The sequence below is a fragment of the Enhydra lutris genome, unplaced genomic scaffold (genome assembly GCF_002288905.1).
Source record: "Enhydra lutris kenyoni isolate GAN:26980312 unplaced genomic scaffold, ASM228890v2 scaffoldscaffold17, whole genome shotgun sequence".
Lineage (NCBI taxonomy): Eukaryota > Metazoa > Chordata > Mammalia > Carnivora > Mustelidae > Enhydra > Enhydra lutris.
This window is the reverse complement of record NW_019154101.1, coordinates 41108707-41133161: the sequence shown is the minus strand read 5'-3', so window position 1 is coordinate 41133161 and position 24455 is coordinate 41108707. Positions and strand designations below refer to the sequence as shown.

Genomic DNA, 24455 nt, shown 5'->3' with positions numbered 1-24455 from the left:
GAACTACTATCTCCCCAAATTGATAAGACACTTTGGCAGAGTTCATGGATCAAAGTTTGAGGTCCCAAAAATGCTCATCAGAACCGGGATTAGGGTGAGGTGAGCAAAGTGCCCGGGGCACCGGTGGAGGGGGGAGGTGGCTGCTGTACCTGAGCGTGAGTGTCTCCTTAAAGTCTGCACTCTGCCTGATCGCTATCTCTCCCCCCACACTCTTGTCCTGGTTTTAGGGCCCATGATGGCTCTCAAACTATTTGTTTAAATTCTGACCGAGAGTTAGAAACACATTCTACATTCAGCCAGTATACACACATGTGCACAGAGACACATCCACACTGGAAAAAGATTACAAGTCTAACAATACCAGTCTTACCTTCGGAACACACCCTGGTATTTTCTATTTTATTCTATTTTACAAAACTGCTTTTCATGACCCTTTAAAATGATTTTTCCAATCCACTAATGAATTGCAAGCTGCAGTTTAAGAAGCTTTAGTTCAGTCGGTGCTCAGTATTTTAACATAAGGGCTACTTGAAAGGATTCCAGTGACAGCTAAAAACTATCACCCCTGGGCATTTTTCATGATGGTCTTCATTGTGATTGACAGAAGTACAGGGGATCCTTTACTACCGATCTTGCTCTAATGGGACTCTGGGGGCCACAACAGGAAGCCAGAGCCACCCATGGTAAAGTGGGACGCCCCAGGCCCCATTCCACATAAGCCACCTTTTTGAGACACGGAAGCTTCCTGAAATTCCCTACTGAGTGCCTCCCCGTTAGGACAGGGAGGAAACAAGTATGACGGACACGTGGCCGTCAGCTCACCCTCCACCTCAGTAACTGCTCTGCACTCAGGCCACACAGCCTCCAAGGTGTTTCCGACACTGGTGCTGTTGTGACCCTGAATGGATGGTCTAGCTGGTAAATTGTTTTCCTTAAGGACCTAATAGCTCCCAACACTCAAATGCTGGTTTTTACTGTGAAGAGAAGAGGACGCAGGAGACACACAATTTAGGTTTTACAGCTGCAGGTATTTTGGATGCAGTTTATACTGCCTCCCACGGCAGTCAGGAGGAGCAGAGTAGAGACTGACTACAGACAGGGAGGGAGGAGAGGTCAGGAAGGAAAACATTCCTGCCGAGTTCATAATGGTAACAGAATACTCCTTTCTCAGGAAATTGTACTTTTCAAATCAGGTATTTTCAAAGCAAGAGTACCCTTTTTAATGAAGCTTCATTTACAAAAAGATCTAAGCTGAGGTGTAGAGGTGGCTCAAGGCAAAGCTGGGGCACCCCCTGTCCCCCACAGCTGCCATCCCTCCCGTGGCCTAGCTCCTGGGACCCGGGCACATAGGACGCCACTGACCAGGGCTTATGGGCTGCCTCACGAGCACTGTCACATTCATCTTGGCACTCAGTGAAAATACTTTCCTAGTGAGAACTAGAACAGCTTGGTTCAAGATTTGAATGGGGGTGGCATTGGGCAGAGATACTGACCATGTTCTTAACTGTCAAGTGGACCAGGCAGAAAAGATGGGGAAAAAAAAGTCACACATATTTGGAAAACGTCTTGCTTTTAAAGTGCTTTTTGGTGGGAGTTGTGGACTTGTGGCAGTTTTCTACCTGGCTTGCATACTATTGTGCTGCTTTTCAAAGTGAAATTTATGGCTGGTCCTGTGGTTCCAAAACCTGTCTACTGAACATCTTCTGTGTGCGCGTAACTATGACGGACAGATTATAAAAGGGAACCACAGATTCGGGCTGCGTTTGTCATCTGCGTGAGTCCAGCACTTCATACCCCAACTAAGGGCAAAAACATCCTCCCTTCCGGTGAGGACAGCATGAGTGGGCCTGGCCTGCTGCTGTGAAGTCTGGGGCCATAACGCTGAGCCACAGTTGTGCTCTCTGAGGGAGAAGGAAGTACCGTATCAGATGCGTGTAGTTGGGTGATGTCTATTTTGAGATTTTTTTTTTTAAACAAAAATGTGGTGTTTTATCTTGCCATTTGCGACAATGTGGATGGAACTAGAGGGTATCATGCTTAGCGAAATAAGTCAATCAGAGAAAGACAACTATCATATGATCTCCCTCATATCAGGGAGATCATATGATACTTGGGGGGTAAAGGGGGTAGGAGAAGAGTAAATGAAACAAGATGGGATTGGGAGGGAGACAAACCATAAGTGACTCTTAATCTCACAAAACAAACTGAAGGTTGATGGGGGGAGGGAGGTTAGAAGAGGGTGGGGTTATGGACATTGGGGTGGGTATGTGCTATGGTGAGTGCTGTGAAGTGTGTAAACCTGGTGATTCACAGACCTGTACCCCTGGAGATAAAAATATATGTTTATAAAAAATAAAATTAAAAAAAAATGTGGTGTTTTAAGATTTAATCATCTAGCCTGTATTTATTCAGAGATGTAGCTTCCACGGAAAGGAAGCAGGAATATTTGGATAAGGTCAGTCTTTTCACTTTCTTTCAGAATGAATTAGATGTTTTTGCATTGTCATCTCTAATGTACCACTGCCAGAATCTGTCTGTTCATCATGGAGTGCCTACAGCCATGATCCATGAGAGAACACGTCAGCCTGTCCCTGGGCAGTGTCCCAACACTGGGGGCTGCCACGCTCGGGCTGACTGCCCAGTTCATGGTCTGTGTTTAATAAATGTCAGGTATTAAGATATCCTTACTTTGGTTAGCTCTTAGAACAATCTATAAGAAAGAAACTCATTTACTATTTCAGTGGTGAGGGGACTCAGAGGCATGAAGTCATTTGACTGAAGTCTTGGCCTTGTAAATGCTCTATTCAGGGTTCAAACCCCTCAGAACTGGGACTTCTGGTTCTAGACCCTATGGCTCTTTTCATGATCTACCTCGGGGCTCAGGCTCCAAGAGCCTCAGGGCAACAGAAAGTTGAGGGTCCTTTCTCTGACACACAGGTGTCTTAAATTCTCCATTTATGTGTGAACTGGGATGGAAGATTGAGAAGACCACTTGTTTCTCAAAAACATCCATTGCCTTGTTTCTTGAGAGTTGTTCAGTCTTTTTAAGAATCTTAATTAAGCACCAATGATCCTGGAAAAATTCTTCTCCCTATTGCCAGTATCCCCAAAAGCATGGCTTAGGCTGAGGAAGAAAGTGAGTCATAAATGACCCAAGTGGTTTGTGTATTAAGGCACATTTGTAATTATCTGTGTGGACATTACCGTGTTCCAGGTTCTCACTGCTTTCGTAGCATCCTGAGTCTCGTGGAGAGCATCCGCTCAGGCCCTGGCTGTCCACCAACAGTTTCTCCTGGGATCCTGACTGGTCGCTGTTACCTGGAGAAGGTAAACACACAGCAGGGAATCATAAGGGGAGGGAAAAGCCAAGGTTTTCCTGATTTTATCCTGCTATCCCCATACGTTTTTAGGCCTTGAACTTCTTGAACTTCTGGAACAGAGCTAACTGTTTTAAAGTGAATGAAATAAAAATGGGGGAGCTCAGAACAGATTTTGTGCAGGTCATTACCCAGAGGATGGCTTTGGCTCCAGGCCAGTCAGGAAGAGGGAGAATTCAGAGCACTGTGTGGGCAGTCGGGGAAGCTTTCTGAGGGATGGTACTATGGATTGGGAGCCAAGAGTGAATATTCCCCTTTCATAAGCAGGTTATCTTAAGATTTGTCTTCCAAGTTATTTGTTACCAGCTTTCCCAATTTGGAAGCCAATGTGAAAGTAAGTGGTAAATGAAATATTGAATTTTATTACAATTTAGGAGCATTCTTAGGTCTTGGCGATAAGCGCTGGCTCTCATAGTCTCTCAACAGGAGTAAGATTGGCAAATGGGGACATGAACCTGATAGGGGCACATGTTAAATCCTTCTGTTTTTGTTGTTTGTAGTGTGTTAGGAGGTTTCTTTCCTTTCTGCCCTTTCTTTGTTTGGGGTCAGCATTTCTATCCCCTGTGTACAAAAGTAAGACAGGAAAGGTTCAGGAATCCCCCTAACTGGGACACTGAGTCATGAACACTCTTCAGGTGGATGACTAAAAGAACCCTTAAAGAGAACTACCATGCCTAAAGTCAATCACATGGGAAATAAGGGAGAGGGGGGCCTTCATCACCCAGTGACATCACCCACCCATTCTACAGAGTGGGCACATAAGACCTTATAGGGAGTGAGGTTACAGGAAGAACATGTTTGTATTATTATGCAGAGAAAGTACTTGGTCACATAAAACAGAGACCAAAAAAAACATTTTCTGCATAAATGGCTTAAATTTATTTTCCTTTCTCTTCATTGCCCTTCCCCCGTCCACATACCTTTAAAAAAATAAAACCCCAGAAATCTGATCCTGTTTCTCAGGTCATTAAACAATGAATTGTAGGAAGGCACAGGACTGCCATTCCACAATGTGCCAGCTGTCCCTCCTGCCCACTCTCCACTTCCTGTTTGCATTTCTCACATGGAAACCGTTTTCTGACACTAATCATGGCAGAGTAAGCCCTTGAAGTAGAACCCCAAGTTAAGAAGTGTTGTTTTTTAAATGACTAATGAAAAATTAATGGAAGCACAACAGCAAAACCTTCCCCCCAACCATAAAGTGGAACATTCTAGAGTAATGTCCTCATTATGTGGAAGAGTCTGTGGATTTGAAGTGGCCTTTGTCCTCGTCTAATATGTTATTTAGGAAAATGATACATGTAAAATGAGGGCTTTCAGCTATCAGTTACAACCCAAGAAGAGGAATCAATGTAGCTTGTCCTTGGTGAGACAGTTCACTGTACCGCCGCAGCCAAAACAGACTCCACGGTGCTGACCAATGGGAATAAAAGAGAACACCTGCCCCTGTTACAGTATGAAAATGCCGACTGTGTCTGCATCTTCACGGCTGCCAGCCTCACCAGACACAGCCAGGGTACCTGAAGTTACGAGGATTGAGGGGATCCCTCACATTACCTGAAAACCAGTTCAGAGGATACAGTTCAGAGGCCTACATCAAGGGGCTATGGTCACTTCCTGAAAGATTCATTCAGCTACTTAGCAGGAGTCCAACTATCAAGTTTAGGAAAAGTTCCTCACACTAAAAGCCAGTATTTACCAAGTAACTTGTCCTCCTTCATTAGGGAGAGCTCTCAGATGGATGGCAGATTCAAGGCCATTCCTCTCCCCCACTTACTAGCATGAATGCCAAGGTATAAAGGAGAAGAAAGAAGGTGAGCTAGGACCATGAAAATTCTCGTAGGCAAAGAAGCTCAGAGGACTGGGTTTGGGGGGCTGAAACCCTGTGTGGGCATGACCTGAACTTGGACCTGAAGGGACTTTCGGTTAAAGCCCTCCTGCATCTCACATACACACAGGGAGTAAGAATAACCTTGGGAAAGAAGAGGGAATGGGATTCTTGGATAGCAGGCCTTTCAGTGAGCTTTTAAACAGTTCCTTGTATTCTTTAAAAAACTGAAGCAAATAGGCTAAACTGTTAGCTGTAGTTGGATTTAAGAAGTAGCTTTGTGTGGATTTGTTTTTTCTCTGTAGTTTTCAGTATATTAGAAATAATTGCTGATTAAAATTCTTCTTAAAATTATCTAACAAGAGTTTTTATTTGGCAGGCTTAGGACAGTGATTTTGGTGTCATTGCAAGGAAATGCTATCAGACAGTCTTTTCCAAGTAGAACTCTGCATGAAGGCCTGCACTCCCCACGCACAGATGAGCAATCAGAGTGACGGGGAGGTCTGCCTGCCAAACGATGCTGGAGATGTGCCTCTTGCTCTCGTGAGTAGCTGAGCTAGAAAAGCTGTAAGATCTCAGTAGATCTCTAGATGATCTAGTGCACAGAGATTTAGTTTGCCAGAAATCTATGGTATTCCTTTAGGTTTTTACTTCTTAAACAAAATTTAACTGCACTGAATGTAAAGTCTTATAATCCTAGGATAGGTCCGGATCCAGACCATTGGCACTCTTCAGCACCCCGGAGCCCCTGAAGCCTTTGAGAACCAGGAACAGGAAGGGCTACTTTGTAGATTGGGGATAGTCTAAGCAATGGCCCAGCACAGCTCTGAAATGGTATTTATAAAGAAGCAAAGAGCCCCCTTAGACTTCTGAGTATGCATCATGAAAGGCAGATTCCCTCCTATAAAATATCCCCTGGTGCCAACCTCAGGACATGCTCCCAGGAGGGGCAATGACTCTGAGCCCACGTGGCAGGAAAGAGATGAAGCCCAGATCCATCCTGTCTTATCCTCAGTGTGTAGCTTCACTCCCCCTATGCTCTGAATGCTACAGGAAACATAACAGATAGAGTTCATAAGCCAGCTTTTCTCAGTGGCTGAGGAAGAGCAAATAGCAGAGCAGATGTGGTCCAAGAGAGTAGACGACTTAACATTGATATTAATACGGCCGGCTGGCCACACCAGGCATGGGGCCAGAAGGCTCTCTGTCCACAACCAGGCCACATGGCCCCACCCCAAGAGACAGCTCCCCTCCCAAGAGACCTGGTTATAAAGTAGGATTAACTATGAAGTACAATTCTCTTCAGATCTATCCTTGAAGGCAGTATGTTTATCTAGGGTTCAGATACCTATCTAATGGTGTGTGGTCCTTGGTGTTTCTCAGTTAATTCAGAGGGAGGAGCGATTAAGCAGAAGTGAATTTAACTGTACTCACTCACTTCTATGTCTCCTGGGCCTGATACATCCAGTCATGTAGACTTTTTTCCCCACCATTAACTATGGTTTTGGTTTGTCTTTTAGCAATAGAAATGCTATTAGCTGGTGAAGCAGAACATTTCAAAGAAAATGCATCTGAATTCAATAACTAGAAAAGATACTCCCCTCCTGATGAATAATTTCAGGGGTATTTCTGATGTCATGTTGGAGAATAAAGAGCAGATAAGACTAGGTTAACGGAGCAGAGGATACAATGTATTCAAACAGACTGTAAAAGCCATGAGCTCACTGAACTCCCCACCATGGACTGTAAAGCCGAGCTCTCGCCTCGGCGGAGACCGTAAAACATGGGATTCTCCGCTCTCCAAGTTCCCCTCAGGTAGTTCTCGCTGCTTCCTGGGAAGCTGATGAGTGTCATTTACTCATTAGCCCTCCCCTTTGATAAGGGAACAACTCTGGAGAGCTCTGAGGAGGGACGGGCCCTTGGCTGGCAGGACGCTCGCAGTGCGTCTGCTCCTTTGGTGCCCTGGCAGGCCAACGACCTGCCGTGGAGCCCACCAGGCTGAAGGCGGCCTCTGCCGTGTGAGGACAAAGGAGAAAGTGTTTCCTCCCATGTTACCTAGAAACATGCCAGGAGAGGCACCAGCAGGAAGGTCTCCTTTTGCCCTCCCATCAACCAAAATGGCTACATGGGGAATTCACGCCTTTGTGCCGTTTGACCTAATGCAAGACGGACCCTGGCCTGGGATGGAGCAGGACCAATAGAGTGACTCCAGGGACCCCAGCATGTGGCTAAGCTAATGAGGGATGCCTGGGCGCTGGGAGGCACTTACTGTCATATTCCTGCAACAGCTCCACTGCTGTCAGGAGAACAGCCCTGTGCTCCGGGTCCCTGATATTTAACTCATCCAAGTCCTCCTCCTCCAGGAGCTTAAATGTGTCCAGGTCTTCGTACCCATTGAACAGGAAAGTGGGCATGTGCTCCTGTGAGGGAAGGAACAGAAGACACGGGGAGTCAGCAAGTGCTGCTCTGGGATACTTGGCCAACACCCGGCCTCAAAGCCCTGAACCCTTTCTGCAGTCACTTTTGTGCTAACTGGAAGATTCGTAACACTCATTCATCATCTGTTCTATACCTCCCAGCTGCACGGCTTAGCAGGCCGGCGGGGCATCTCATTAATCACGGGCTAAGAAGCTGTACCTTGTAGGCTGAGATGGACTCCACTGGCTCACATTTTAATTGGGCCTTTGCTCTGACTGATGCCTTTAATGCCACACAGTGAACCATGGGGGTCACTTTCCCTTCATTTACAGAGCTACCAAAATCCAACTCAAAGCCCTGTGACTTCCTCAGGAGCAAGAGAATTTGCAAGGACACAGGATCTCCTGCTGGGGCCCCAGTGCACTAGATCCCAGGAATAATGGGGTTGGGGGGCAGTGGGCCACTCCTCAAGGTCTGGGGGGCCCAGGGCTTTGTGCTCACAGCTCTTTGAAAGCTATTCTTGGGGCTAGCAGCACATTCTGACCCAGGACTTGGGTGGTCCCCCCAGCAGAGGTCAACAGCAGCATTAGCACACTGGTACCTATGTCTTTCGAGTAATGGATACTCGTCCTAGTAATGGGCTGCCCTGCTGGATGACACCGGTCACCCCCTCCCCTTCCCGGAAAGTGCCCTTGCTTAATTTAGGAAAAGGAGAAGGTAATAGGGTGCCACGTGTGACTGGAACAGGAAGAAGCTGACTTTCAGGTTGATCCGATCCAGAAGATCTTCCACAGATTTGGGCTGGGGTGGTCTTCCTTTCCTCCTCCTCCTGGTGGGGCGCTTGGGCTTCTCTTCTTCCTCATTTAGCACATCTACGTAGATGAACTTGAATGTGCCGACCTTGTTATTCAACAGACCCATCCAGGTGCCCATGGGTGGCTTGCTGATTATATCGATGATGTCTCCTTTCTGTGGCCCAGGGAACAGAGATCTTTCCATTAGCTCCATCTCTAGGCATGAACCATGCATCCGTTACATGTGTTCATCATCACGTAGAAGGAAAGCTACTGAAGGCCAGAGTCAGGGTTCCACAAATCACTCTACATAACTGGGAGCCTGGCAGAGCCAGATTCCTTGCATGCTTGAGGTCTCCTACCCTCCACCCCCTGCACCATGAGATGAAGTGTGGCTCAGGTCTGTCCTGGTGCTTTTGGCTACGTGGGCACCTGGCTTTCTGGACGCCTGGCCATCATCCACAACTCCCCCCTCCTAGAGAAAGATTTTCCACCCACTAAGCAAAGGCCAGCGCACTCCCATTCTGGAACTGCTTCATACACTGTGCAGCTCCAGCCGCCCCGTTAAACATCACTGGTCCGTCACACAGAGAAGACAGTAAAGTTTTTTCAGCTAGATGAAGAAAATGGAGGGTGGCAGGCAACTGAATTCTACAAGGAAGCTGAGGTCACAGGTAAAGGCTAGGGGAAGAGGTGGAGATGACAAGAGGAGTAACACAAACCCCACCTCTGTTGTAAGTGCTAATTGGGTCTCTGACTTGTTCTTCTCTACAGATGAGACCAGTTTATCACTGTGGCCAAGATACCAGCATGCACTACAGGAAGCCAGCATTCAACAGCAAGGAAAACAGATCACCTCTTACACAGCGAGTCTCTCTGAGGCCAGGGAGAGACCTACCTTGAGCTTGAGTGAGTCCGTGTCATAGGGACTAGGCGTGAAGTCGGTGTGTACCCTGGCGCGCCCACAGAACGGACCCCGGTAGGGAGGCTCCTCGTCATCACCATCTTCCGACTTGACGCTCTCCCTGTTGCTGGTCGAGGAATCAGTGGTACTTACTGTCTGACCACCTGTGCAGGAAAAATAGGAAGAACAAGGGTCAATACAGACTTCCGCACAGCAAAGCTTAAAGGCACAAAACTCAGGGACAGAGCAGGGAAGTCACAAACCACAAGTGTATGTCAGGATCCCAGCAGGGCTGGGTTAGGAGGCCAGGAGATTCGAGTTTGCTGACTGTTATCCCTAATCAACCACCTAACTAGACCGGGAATCCAGCAAGTTCTCTACGAGCCAGACTCCCTAATAGAGGACACCACAAGCTTTCCACAGTCCTAACCTCTCCAGCTTACTGTTTTTATCCCATTTTACACATGAGGAAACTCAGAGAAGTCAAGGAACCTGCCCCAGACCGGCTGCTTTGAATTACTCTCTTCCCACACCCCCCTCCCAATACCCTCAGCCGATACAGCCGACACCCCCGAGAGTCCTGGCGTGAAAAGCACTTGTTACGTGTATAACATCTATAATTCTCTCTCCCACCCACCTTTGGTTGGTCCTTTTTTTTTTAAAGAATTTATTTATTTGACAGTGAGAGAAGGAGAGAGAGCACAAGTGGGGGGGAGCAGCAGAGAGAGAGGAGGAAGCAGGCCCCCTGCTGAGCAGGGAGCCTGATGCGGGACTCGATCCCAGGATCCTGAGATCATGACCTGAGCCGAAGGCAGAGGCTTAACCCACTGAGCCACCCAGGTCCCCCTTGGTTGGTCCTTTAAGGAGCCTTTCCCCTTGACTTGTTCCTCTCCCTTCTCCAGACCCTTCCTCAGAAGTGCTGTTTTCTCCAAAATTCATTACCGCCTCTCTTGTGCCCCTGCTATACAGCTCTGCTCCTGAACAAACATGCCCCTTGGCCCGCCTAGTTTGCAGGTCTGTCTCTAACAGCACCCTATAGGTTGGAACTTGGTCTGACTCCTTAAATTGCCTCTAGACACTCGGCAAAAGGCTGATTTTGACGCCAGCTGCAAGCACGTATAATGATAAAGCAAACATACTCATTGAGCTCTGCCCACTCAGAGAACTGCGCAGACTTTCCACGGACCCTCCGGCTTTGAGCTTGGGCTTGTCCATGTGTTCACCATCCGGCTGTGAAGGTGGAGGGGAGCCAGGCATGCCGTCGAGGCCCGAGTCCTGGAATGGGTTTCAACACAATTAAGTTGCGTCAGGGTGCATGGACGTCATCTCACAATGTGAGGCAACTAACCCTCCGCTAAGGCAATCACAGCCATGTTTATAACCATATTTGATTCCATACCCGATATTCTTTTTAATCTATACCCTCGCTTCAGTTGAGAGTTGTGGCTCACATAACTCAGTCATTTTTCAGGCTCAGATAGATTCTCCTAAAATCCCTGAGAAAAATCTACCTCTGAGAACATTTCATTAAAGGCTTAGAGACTTCTAGTGTCATCTCTAGGCTAGTGATAAAGCTGCAGTTTGAATGCAGATCAAGTACAGTCTACCTGTAATGTAGTATCTGAAAGCGCCATCAGAAAATATTTAATCTATCAGAAATGCTTACACCTAAAAAAGAAAAAGGCCGGATTCTTTTTCTGTTTACATTATTTCTTGAAATTAGCTAATGAAATGCCAATTGGGAATACAAATAGAGCAAAAATACCATTTTTTTTTTTTTTTTGGTAATAAAATTTCTCTGTGTCATCACTTGGTTTTTGCTGCTTTTACTTCCATTGTGTGTTGTTAGTACAAAGCTGTGAGGCCCCTTTTGAGTCAGGATGCTGACAGCTGTGACTCAGCAGTACTTTTCAAGTTTGGCGAGGCTACGTAGCATTGGCCTGGCAGCGGGTCACGTGCACATACAAGTGTAGCACGCTCGTGTGCCTGATGGTGCTACAGGGACAGACAATAGCACGTTCACAAAGTCTGCAGTCCGCATGGTTTACTTGCCAAAACAGACCACTTTCTGGAGTATTCCACAGCCATGTGAGCACAAAACCATCTCAACGAAACCTGTTATTTACATAGTGCCGAATCATCAGAAGGGCTCTAACGCAATTCTGCGGGTCCTGCAAACATTTAAGGACAACAGTAATGGCAGCCTCTGATCCACAACACTTTTTTTTTTCCTTAAAGTAAACTCTAAGCCCAACATGGGGCCTGAACTCACGACCCTGAGATCAGGAGTCCCATTCTCTACATACAGAGTCAACCAGGTTCGGGACAGGGAGATAATAACCCCAAAAACAACTATAAATGAGCTGCCGTCACTGAGAAGTAACGGAAGGTACCAAGTACGAATTCCCACACACATTCTCATTCCTCTTCTGAATCAGCAAAGGAAGTCACCTGTCCCAGTTATCTTTTTTTAACGCTTCTGAAAACAGCACACATTTTGAAAAAAAGCAGACATCTCTGATAAGGTATGTTCTCAAACGCTTTCACTAACTTATTCATCACATATTTACTGATCAGCTACAAGAACGAGTGCTGCTCTAGGTGCCGGGCATACAGTAGGAACAGAGTGAAGATCTTTACCAAAATGGCTATGTTTCTACTAAAATGCTGAACAAAAAAACAAAACCTTGGCAACAATAGTTTTCTCTCTCCAAAAAGGGTTAGGCTGATCATTTATTCCTTTCTCCCCCCACTTACGTGAAATGACTGCTTTAAAAAAGAGAACAGAGCCTACAAGCCTGCTACAGAGTAAAATTATAGAAAACGGCTCAAAATGACATTAAAGTTCTATGCTCCTGATCTGTAAAGCAGAAACCCAACTAAGAATAGAAGTGTACAAGAGCTTTTAGTGGATGTTTCAATTCACCGGAGAAGCAAACTAAACGAAGTGCTGGAGTTTCATGGTGCTGCTTTCTGGGACCAGCAGGCCATCTGCCTCAGGAGTGCACAGTTTGCCCAGCATGGCCGCTGCTCCCAAGCCCACAGGGACAAAAGGAAAAATATTCATGGAGAGAAGACATACAGGAGGCAGCCTAGACTTCCCCCTGGAGGTCTAACAAGCCAGAATTTCTCAGCCTGAGCACTGTCAGCATGCCGGATGGGTCACTATTGTGGGGAGCTGGTGTAAAATGTTTCCCCCCATCCCCATGTCTTTCCACTCCATGCTGGCAGCAGCCCCACCACCCCACCCGCACCTGGCTGTGACTATCAAAAATAGCCCCAGTTGCTCTGGGATTGGAGGGGAATTACCCCCCCTACCCCCCGTGAGAACCACTGTAATATGCTGAAGACACCCTGTGGGCTTTGAATCCCAGTGCAGGCCACTGGCTAGCTGCTGCTGGTGATGCCGGTAGGCAGATGCCTGGATGTTAGCTTACTACTTCCACCAGAGGGCAGCAGCTGAGCAAAAATGTCTGCTGTCCCGGTCTCTATCTGGTAGATAGAGCGGCATTACCTACTTATTTCAAGTAGACAAACATCTCACACACAGATACTTCAACAGACTACAAAGCGAATGCTATAAAGGTGCAAATGGTCAAAATTACCTCAAGGCCCAGCTCTCCAAATAAATGCCTTTATTCCCTCCACCCACACAGGAACTCGTCCTATTTCTCCTGATGAAGGGAGACAACCGGAGGGGGTCTATGCTGTGCTACCTTTCTGGCCACAGAGAGGCCCAGTTAGTGACAATGCCCCTGCAGAAACCACGACCGTGGGCAGCCCTGCAGCCACAAGACTTGTGGAGTCAACCCGCTCGGAGCTTTGAGAGCAACTTCTGCTATACTTTTTTTTAAAAAGTCTGCTAAGGAAACTTGAGTGTCTTTTTTAGCTTTGATTCGGGTAACACCCATTTTGTAGCAAGGAATATTTCCACAAATAAAACTCTTTCTTTGCATCAAGTGTTAAGTGCTTATGGCACTAAGAATAATCGTTTCTTTACATGTCTTCTTCTTGTGTGTCCATAGAAGACAGAGCCCAAATTGTGGATTCCCAGCACTGAGCATGAACCACTCTAAGTGACTGAATCTTTTGAATAAATTATTGAATAAATGTCTATCAGACCTAAGTATGGTCCTAGAGCCTGGTTAACACCGATGCATTGTGTTTAGCACGTATCGGATCTCAGACTGATCGTCCTTGGCTCGGCTCTTGGCTCAGGAGTTACATACCTGTTCAGAGACTGAGCTGCTATATTTTTTAGACATCCTCTTCCTCATTGTCTCTTTCACTGATTTCACCTTTTTCCCAAGAGAGATGCGGGAGGCAGTGGGTGATTTGATAACTTCCTTGTACACAAAATCTCCTTCTTTACTCTGCAAAGCAAAGTGTTTTAAGTACCTTTAACCACAGACAAATGACGCCGAGAAACAGCTTTTATTATTCAAACCATTAATGTTCTACCTCTCAGAAAAATATTGGCATCCCCCAGGATCTTGAAATGCCCTCCTGTGTTAACTCAGTGCTATGTTACTTGTCTGATTGAAAATTAAAAGCTACTCACTGAGGGGCTTTTGCCCGTTTGTTTAAAGTGGGATGTGAGTCACTTATTTTTTTTTTAACTTTAGTGTAATCTTCTCTGATGATACTTTTCCTCATCATTTTAGATATCCAAAGGGACTGCATTTCACTGATAAAGAGTGGTTATATTCACATAATCCTGGCAGGGGGGAAGAAGAGGAGGGTATTACAGAATCACCCCAGGAAATTGAAAAGAACAAAATGGCAAATCTCAGTCACCAGAAGTGCAATAGCTGATTGGACTTAATCACTCTAGAGCTCTGTGTGGTCAAGTGCTAAGAGTATGTACATTTCCTTCTCTGAACAAGTTAGACTTGTGGTCACCTCTCATTCTATTTGGCATTAAAAAAACCCCAAACAAACCCAACTTTCCTCTAAGGAGGAAAAAAGAAATCACACTTCCTCTCTCATTTTTTTTTTTTTTTTAAAGAGTGGCTATGTAAAATTACTGGTTTATGAATCAATAAAATTTGATATCCAAATAAAATATTGTTATTCTTCCAGGAAATTCTCAAAACACTTTGAAAATCACAGGTGGGTATTTTAGCTGACACATGACATATAAACAAATATAAAGCATGGAATTTTAATTTCATAGTTTCTGACAAAATGCATAAGGGGAAAATAAAACGGTAGGTAAAATTCACCTACATCCTTGGAGCCTCACAAGGGAAACTTCAGGGAGCAGAATATGTACACCGCAGGGGTGGCCTGTCCCCACGATTACCCAGAAGCAGGTTTGAGGCCTCTAGAGCCTTGGCTCTGGAGAGTCTGATCTGTTCTGGGCCCAAGGAGACTGGGTTCATTCCAGGGCACCCCAGATCAGAAAGACTTAGACTCCTACAAGGCCGTGCACTTGGCCTGTGGTGAGACTGGTGTCTCAGAAATGCTGGCAGACTCTCACCCCCATCACAGGGCTCCATCCTGGCACACAACCTGTACATCCTGGTCGTGTGCACTTGCAACTAGTGTGAACGAAGGGCATGTGTGCTCAAGTGGGTAGGACCGCAGTAGCCAAACTTAACACTGGATTTACAACTTGAGAAGAATGCAGAGGCATTACGGGCACGGAGGCAGTCACTGTTCATTCCCCATGAAACAGCCGAGCATCTCTAAGATGGGTACAACAGGGCTTCTTTCCAAACACGATGTAGGATCACCGATGTTACCCACTATCGTTTCTCAGAGACACTAAATAGGAAACTATGTCAGCCACATGGCTTGAATCTAAACCTTTTCTGCTGCTCCTCTGACGTACACTCACCATTGGGTCAGAATTGTTGCTGCCGATGTGTAGAGAACGGTTCGTCAAGTCAAATCCTCCAAAACTGCAGGTTCTCTGTGGAAAGGAGCATGTAGGGCAGGAATAATCCAGTTATGTTTACGTCAGCCGACAGTGCACCAACCCAACCCATTTCCCATTTGCAGGTCAATCACTGAATCACAAATATGTTACAGGATGAAAGTAGGAAACAAGAAATGATGAGAAAAAAAAATACATGATTCATGTTTTAAGGAAATTTCCCTCACGTTGTCCTTCCAGAGGCCACTGGAACTGGGCTTCCCCCCAGAGGTCTAGAATCCCCTTAACATGCAAAAACCAACTGGTTAAAAAAAAAAAAAAAAAAAAAAAAAAAAAAAAAAAACCACCCATGTGTTAAGTGCTCTAAGATTCCCGGTCGCTTAGCAACAGAAGACCCCCTCCCAGTCCCCCGGTATTGGCTGCACACAGTAGTGATACGAGGGAATATGTATTAGGGGACCCATGTGCTCCGAGTGGTCTTGGAAACCCAGGCCTGAAATCCTATATGGCTCAGCCACTGACAGCAGGCTTTTCTAAGACTCTTGTTTTGTTTGGTTTTAAATCGCTGAGAAGGGGAAAAAAGGTTATGTTTATAGTAGTCCAATCAGGCCAAGAGGATTACTCACTCACTGCTTCCTTGACCTAGCCAGAAATGCTGCTAACTTTCCCATCTAACTGCCCAACTTAACTAATTATGACCCTTTCACTCAGTGTGTGAAGACACCACATTTGCCCAGAAAGAAAAGGTTGATTCAGTGACCGTTGTTGACCACACTCTTTAATTCCAATAGGAAGGACACCGTGTTATAAAGGATGAAAACCTTCTTGTCCTGTAGTTGGTTTCAATCTTTATGGAATTGCTTATATTTCAGCAACTTTATATTTCAGAACTTGCTTTGAATTCTGTTGTTCTTCCAGTGAAACCTACTCGATGGCCACACCTACCCCCACCCCAAAAATCTGTAAGACAGACTCAAAGCACATTGATTTTTGTTACAGCTGATTTACTTTTTAAGCAAATGGTAATAAAAGCTGAATAGCAGCTCTGGGTGCCAATATTTTATATTACTCGTTTCTCAAAGAAATCTAGTTAACAGCTGTTCGAGGGAAGAAATGAACAGAAAAGCACAATGTAGACTATAAACATTTCCTGTTTAGAATAAATACACTCGAGATATATAGTAACTGAGTTGAGAAAGCAGAAAGGTCCAGGAAGAAAAATGCCACCGTTTCTGGAATCTCGCCGATGGCCCTGGTCCTGCCGCTTACTGGCTACGTGACAGGTAAAGGACTTCGAGCAGACTCTCGGAACTCTGCTTCGCCCCTGAGGAGCAGACCTGCTGTGTGAATGCTGGGCTCCACTTCCCAGGGCTGCCATGAGGATTTGGGAGTTTGTCCAGGCAATTAGCATACTCTGGTTTAGGCTCAGTCACGTGCTAAATATGCAAACAAAGGACTGAAGCTCAGTTCAGGTCCTCACATTCTAGGAGCTTCCATTCCTAGGAATAGACCAAGAAGTGAGAGCTGCCAGGCATGGCAGTCAGGGGCCAGGAGACACAGAAGGCGGCAGGGGACACTCCGGGATAACCCAACTCAGGAGGCCACACGACTATCCTTCTCCTTCACCAAAGCTGCCATTGCTGTTGTAAGTTACCTACCTTGGACATAATTCTAATTTTATATAACATATCAATGGGCAATCTGATCTCCCTTATAGTAACCTGACTGTATTCTATTCTATAACACAAGAAAGATCGCTTAATTCCAAAACACTCACCAAATCCACCAACTTGGCAAGCAAGCTTATGGCCACCTCTCAAGGCTAATTTTTAACGTTTACCTTCCCTTTCTAGTTTCTAATTCCAAATAGATTTATGCATTTCTGCAAAGGCAGTGATTTTCTCCTAGTTCCTTTCCTGTGACTCAGGGCTTCACAGATACAGTATGGCGCCCAGATGCCTCATCATTTTATGGCTTCTGCATTTCCTTTTCAATTCCATCATCGACTGCAACACTGGAGCCCAGCATGTACTTTCTGATGCATATGAAATAACTTAGAAAGAATTCATGTGGAAACTTTACTGCAGTAAATTAGAAGCTCATTTGTGTCTTCGTATGCCAGCTGTAGGCATTTATTCCTAAAATAAAAAGCTCAGAGTGAAGAGTGGACTGGGTTTCTTAGCTACCAACTCTAACCTCTCCCAGTGATATGCAAAGGTGTCTGCCACAGACTCTTTATCAGTGGAGGAGAGACAAAGAATGTAACAAGAAATGTCGCTTGAACGAATCTTCAGCTTTTTCTGTAATACCAAGTCATTCTCGAAACAGCACTCCTTCAATGGAGAACACAGACTGTAGAGAGGATCGTAAAAGAAAGTAAACCACTCTTTGCCTTTGGCAATCTACATAACTGAAACCTAAGTGAGGTGTTTTGTTTTGTTTTGAGTTCCTCCATCTCCTACACAGCTAACAATAAGAAAATTTGGGAGAGATGCTTGTGGATGAGGAGAGCCAGTTGATGGAATGGTCATGCAGTTGGAAACATGTTTTGGGCGGGCATGGGGGGTTGAACTTTAAAAATGGACAAAATTCTAAAGTATCATGCATGCCTGTTCCCCCACACAAAAACTGAATGACCAAATAAAAAGCAAGACAGGTGACCATTTCCAGTGAATGTACAGCATTATCATTTCCCTGAGGTTTCATCAAGCAAATATGGCATTTTTGGAAGGACAAAAGGATCAAGTTTAAAGAGTAAGGGAAACTGTGCACTTTCAGATAAAGTGGAGGTGATATGACAAGAAGGATGGGAAGGACTATTCAAGTAAACCAAACAAGGAAATTAATCCCATTAAACCAAACCAAATAACCCCCAAACATTCTGTTGTGAAAAGGCTTATTTCCCTTTACATTCTCTGAATAATTAGGAAATTAAATTTTGTCCTCCTGATTGTGCAGATATACTTAGATTGAAGTGGTATGTGCAGATTTCTAGTTCAGCACTGAACACATACATCAGCAAGTACTAGAGCTGTCCAGTACTACCTCGGGCTCATAGCACCTTACAAATATCCAGGCTTGAGTGACATCTGGGATGGAGTTTACACAGTGCCACTGTATTTATAAGGCAGGAAAAAACTTGGCGCTTGAAAAGAAACTTGCCCCATGTCCATACTCAAGGTCAGTGAAGAATTAATCACTGGCCCACAATTGCATTAGTACAAATCTTAGAAATATAACTTCGAGAAAGTCTTATAGAAGTTACATTATTAGCCTGGCAATAAAGATGAGGGACGTGTGAGGAATTCAAGGCACTCAAGGTGGAAAAATTCTCCATATGACATGATTTAAGTTCATGGGGGTGAGTAACCAATTAAGAGAGAAGAGGTGGCTCTTATCTGTCAAGGTCATGTGCAGAGAACTGGGCAGAGCCCCTCTCAAGTTAATAAATTATGCCAAGATTGGTTCATCACAGCATTTTTCTGTGGGTCAGAACTGAAGGAGTGAGAAAGAGAATTCTGTTGTACAACAAACATAGAACCAACTACAAACTATTGCCATGACATACAGAAAGAACCAGAAGGAAAGTTGTCACAGTTTTAAAGTGTTAGAAGATCTGAATGAATGAAAAGAGACAGAAAATAACCTCCAACAAGAAAGTCAACACGTCTGGGAACATCTGGAAAACCTCAAGGCTAGGACAGACCTATGGATCATTTTGGAACAGGGAAGGTTGCTTTAGGGATGGCACGGACCAATCGGTCTCCATTTCCACAAGAAGAAGAACTCAGCTGAATGAACAGAAGTTACAGCAGTTGTCTGGGGAATGAGAAGGAACCCCAGGGAAGTCCCCATGGGAGGTTGTGCTACAGTTTGTTCTGTCAGACCCTTACAGGGAATGCAGCCAGCAGTTCCAGTGGATTGAACAGGGCACTAGGAGACCTGGCGGGTGAGCAGGAAGGCCACAGCTCTCCTCATTCTGTGCCATTTTATATGGGTTCCTGCACAAGTTAAACATTGGGCGGGAACTTCAGGGGGAAAATGCTTATATTCTTAAGTTCAACCTAAGTCATGCCCTAAAAAGCAATCTTACTAGGTCTCTAATAATTCAGTTAAAACTGGACAACATTTCTGAATGTGGGTCCTTCATTCCTCACTATGTCCAGAAGAATCCATGGGGCAGTGGAAGATATTTCTAAATGCTCACCCCTCTGTTTAAGTAGATAGATAGACCATCAAATAGGTTTAAGCAAAACAGAAGAGCTCTAATATTTTTTCCCCCTCTACATCAAAGAACTTTCTGGTTGGCGCTACTAATAAAAGAAATGTACTTGACAATGTTTTCGAATCACCAAATCGGTGATTGTGTTGATGACAATCTTTCCGTGAGCTGGATTCTATTGTTTTAATTAACTGAATGAATAAACGTGTCTTCTAAGGGCAAAACATCCTTCTGTTTTGCATCAGCTTCTTTGAGGTCAAGTGATGGGATGGCTGAGAATCAAGGCAGCCACTCCTAGCGGAGGCCAAACCCCAGCCCTGTGCTCTGCAAGCCCTTCCCTGGATCGGCATCAGTGTTTAGTTTCAATCAGAAATCAAAGAGCTTCAACCGGCAAGAGGACAGATGGGAAAGAAGCCACTGCCAAATGAAGGCGGGCTTAGGAAGCGAGGTGATGGCAGAATGGAGCCCGAAGTCATGAAGTCAGGAGCAGAAGAGCGGGGAGGGCGCCAGGCCCCACGGAGGAGAGGCCATAATGCTTGACTGCACCTCACAGAAATGACAAGGCCGTCCCGGCGACCACCTCGGGACTCACAGACTTCTGGTGGATTCTCAAGAGAACCCTTTTAGTGCAGCGGTCGACCGTGGCGGCCCACTTCCTCTTTGTCTCCTCGTCCTCCTCCAGCAAGCAGCGCCTCAGGTCCTGCCTCTCGGCCTTGCTCAGGGTCCTGTCTGAGGCTGGCCGCACTAGCTGGGTCAGGTTCAGGTGGCTGTACAGGCTCCGCTCCACCACGTAGGTGATATTGAACTCGCTGACCGCCGGACGCCCGCGCGCCCGCCTGCTGGGGGCGCCGCAGCCCCCGCCCCCTTTGGGTTTCTGCCGGAGCAGCTGCAGCTCACACGTGCTGCTGTGGACTCCTCTCCTGGAGGGACGCTGGCAGAGAAGAGCTCGGGAACACGAATAATTAGTATCCGTTTTCTTCAAGCGGATCTGCTTGCGGACACTCTGAACCTCCTCCAGGGACACCAGAAGGTGGTGCCGGCGCCGGTGGCTGTCACAGAGGCGGACGCCGTCGGTACTTACCCCGTGGCTCAGGGACCCGAGCCCTTTCTTCATCTCCCCCTCCGTCAGGGAGCGGGAAACCTTCTGGGCCTTTTCTTCTTCGGGATAGGAGAAGAACGTCCCCATCTTCTTCGGGGGCTTAATCAGGCCCCGACTCTCCCCTTTGCTGAAGGTTTTGACCAGCTTCCGGCCGGCCCCCCAGGTATCCAGGCTGCTGGATGATGGAGATGTGGTGAGAGAGTCGGAATCATCTTCTGGAGGCTTCTCAGGAGAGCCATCAAAGAAAAATGGCTTCTTGTGCACTCCGGAGTAAAGGGCGGACCTTTCATCGAGGCCCGGGGAGTTCTCAAACACGTGCTCCTCCCCGCCTGGAGGGAAAGCAACAGGGAGAGGGTCATGGTCTCTTGGAAATACACCTCCACGTCCTCTCACCCAGATTTTCCTTTCCTTACAGCCCCTGCCCTACAAAGAATAAACAAATCCTCACGAACGCCACAGCGATCCCCTCCCTGTATCACTTCCCCTCTTCGTAAACCCAGCTCCCGCTCAAATAAATGCATGTAAAACATAAGCAAACTGTGCAAATGCATGGTTTCACACAAGCTTAATGTTAAAAGGTACTGGGTGTGTTTTCTTCTCCTTTAAATATCTTTGTAGAACAAACACCTTAAGAAACCTACTCAAAATGCCACTTGGAAAAACCAAGTCAGTCATTATCACCACACTCCTTAGCCCTGAGAATTTAAAGATAATCACCCTCCTCCTCCCCCTCCAAATTGGATAACCCTCCCCCAGTTTGGAAGCACAGTTCTTAGAAGCTAGGACTCGGACTCCTTCCCCAGCCTGAAGGGCCCTGCTGTTGAGTCGGCTTGGTTTTTTACGGAGTGTGACAAACGCCACGTGGCTGACGGTGATTTTTTTTATTGCCACCGAGGTCCTTAAATCACCAAGGCAGTCTGGGTGCAAAGACACCAGACAGGGTCACAGTGTGCAAATGTAACTGATGAATGGTACCCAGGTGACAAGCCAGGCACAAAAAGTTAGGGACCCGGGTAATTCCAGCCAGACATGGCCATCAGCTGGCCTGCTGGAGGCAGGAAGGGCATGTAAGGGCCCGGCCACGCAGGCAGCCCCAGCAGGCGGTCGCTTTGTTTCAAGGTTCCAGCTCTTGAGCCCTCCCTGGAGCAAGGTACTGAGCCAGGCCCTCCGGAGCCCAGTGGAAAGGTTTGGACTACTGGCAGGAAAACGGAGTTCTTTCCCGTGTGTGTTATGTGGACAGATGTGAAAAAGAAGTAGGTCAAACTGTGGGTGTAGTGATCCTGACTGGCTGTGTCCCTTTAATTATAAGGAAACTTTTGCACACTGCAGCTTTCCACCAGCTGAACTGTGAAAAGGAAAAAATAAAAAGTTCCTTGGAACAGAGGGATGGCCCTAAACACACCAGCTGGGGGGAGGGTGCCTGCACAAGGGTAGATGTCAGAGCGAGCTGCTCACTGCAGAGAGGGGAAGGGCAGAGGACTGGTAGCAGTCCTTTCGAATTCTAAAGGCTTCCTACTTTTCCAACTGGTGGGAGTTATTATTGCAAATGTCACGAAAATCAGAACTGTGGTTATGAAATACAACCCAAGGTTGATTCTGATGTCATGGAGATGGTGGTGGGGGCGGGGGGGTGGGTTTAAGACCATCTCCAGTCTGGAGCTCTCCATCATCTGCAGCACAACTGTATTCCCTGGAGGATTAGTCCTGGATCTGTCACGAGAGTTTAAAAGTCTAGGGTTCTGAGGGGATGTTCGCTGGACCAGCGATAGTGCACAAAAATTGGGAAAGTCTCCTGCTCTTTCCTCAGGACACCTGACGTACAAGGTATGGAGGCCAAGTGTCCTTCTGCTGTGAGAAGTAAACACGGCAATCTCTTCTAGATCAAATCCGCCCTCCGCTCTCGGGAAGAAGAGACGGGGCCAAGATGAGAGACAACGCCTGGGGGCAGAGGCAGCCCACCCCAGACTCCTCTACAAATGTGTCCAGACCACAGACCATGGCTTTCCACTGAGCCCAGGTGTCCACGGAGGTGTGCAAGGCCCTCATCTACCCACAGTCTGACGGGGTCTCGGGGAATTCAGGTGGGTCTGCTGGCCATTTTAACGACCTGTTACCCAACAGTGGTCTGGAGACTTTCTGGACTCTTTAGGGCTGGCATCCAAGCTTCGAAGACTTCCATGACAGGTGTGAGTCTGGAACCAACTGGTATGCATCTGTCTGGGACCTATAGCTCTGCTTCCTAATTCTGAAAAGTCTGCACTTGGTAAGAACTTTGGAGGGAAAAGTGGCCAATTCTTCCCCAGTGGCTGCGTCAGCCTGCGTGCTGAGGGCAGGCCTTGCCTGGTGGAGTTTCTTCTGGCTGGGTTGGCCCCGAGGCCTGAAATCCCAGCCTGGACTTGATTCCTTGGGTTTAGAGCACTGCTGCTCCCATTCTGGCACCTCCAAGTACAACCATCCTTTGGAAGAGTGGCAGTCAACACGCAAGGCCCCATTGTCATTCACATCATGACCTTTATCTAGCCTCGTCACTAAGATCAGAATGCGGAAGGCAATGGGGCTAGGGTATGGGGTGACTTAACACCAAGGACACAGATCCATGCCCCAATTCCAGCTCTGACTCTGCCACTCACCATCTTCATGATCTTGGGCAATAATTTTATCTCTCTGTTTCCTCACCTGTAAAAATGTCTGCCTATCCTAGAAATACATACTGCAAGGCTACTGAAGAGGATAAAATTAAATGAAAAGAAATATGTGAAGGCACTTTATAAGCTAAAAAGCACTGTACAAAAGCTAATGATTCATTCCTGGGTCACATATAAACTGGGCCAATGAGGGAAGAGGGTAGCTAGGTATAGGCTTTAGGGAAAACACACACACACACACACACACACACACAATAAAGGGCAGCTGAAGGGCACTGACCTGGCCTATGGTTGGCTATTGTCTAGGGTCATCCATGCCCTGGACAAGGACTTGACACTCAGTTACAAGGGTGAGACTAGGTGAGCGATTGTACCTTTCCTGGTTCTTGTAGGACTCCAGAGCTGAGGGGTGGAGAAGGGGTGGGAGCAGAGGGGAGCCCATGCTGCCTGGACTTAATTCTGGGCCTTCTGCCAGCTGGCTTAGTGACCCTGATGATTTAACCTCCTGGGGTGTCTGTTCCCTCCCCTGTGAAACGAGCATGGTACCGATGCCCAGCTCTGGTGGCTGTTGAGGATGACATATTAAAAGGAACATAAAACCTAAAGTGTACAGAAGAGTGGCGGGCAGTCAGGATGCCCTCGGCAAAGGCGGATCATCATTCTGACAACTTGGTATTGGCGCAGACACGTAGGAAGAGAAAGGCTCAACTCTCTGAAGGTCCTGGGGCAATGAGGGAGGGCTTATTAGGAATGTGACTCCTTCCTGCTTTGTAGAAGCAACAGTCAAGTACCTGTTCTTCTGCCAATGAGGAACCTCAGAGAGAATGCCACTCCACAGGAGCTGAAGGATGGTTCTAGTTTATGGTCTAGTCATGGCAGCCCTAAGCAGATGGCCTAAGTGGCACACACACCTGACACCTTTCCTGGCAAAGCCGACAAGCCCAGCCAGTGGCAGCCCGGTGACCCGACTCGTCAGACATCAGAGGTTAGAGGGGACTTAAGCGCATTTCCTCCCTCGTCCGCCGGTGGCACCTCGTTCATAACCACATGAAATACAGTTCAGGGCCAGAGGTCCATGTAGTTATTACTTTTTACCCTAAAGCTACCCCTCTGGGTCTATTTTTCCCTTTTGTCAACTATGTCTCTCAGAGATAGCAGGAAAGGTAGGAAAACTGCACGTACGGGCAGCTGAGGACGGGTGCAGAGGACCCCACACGTCATTCCCGTGTCCTCATTGATAGGCAAGACCCAACAATTCATTTGATGTATTTGAGATTTACTTTTGGC

The 24455-nt window shown here is 46.6% G+C and overlaps 1 protein-coding gene across 1 annotated transcript in view; it reads right to left on the bottom strand.

The window, feature by feature from the left end:
- The window catches only part of LOC111147785 (SAM and SH3 domain containing 1), a 206007-nt gene that overhangs the window by 14654 nt on the left and 166898 nt on the right, over nt 1-24455 (bottom strand). The window contains 8 exon segments of the mRNA XM_022504015.1: nt 3205-3318; nt 7475-7625; nt 8383-8592; nt 9316-9485; nt 10461-10596; nt 13551-13694; nt 15164-15238; nt 20017-20852. Coding sequence (XP_022359723.1) covers nt 3205-3318; nt 7475-7625; nt 8383-8592; nt 9316-9485; nt 10461-10596; nt 13551-13694; nt 15164-15238; nt 20017-20852 — 1836 coding nt within the window.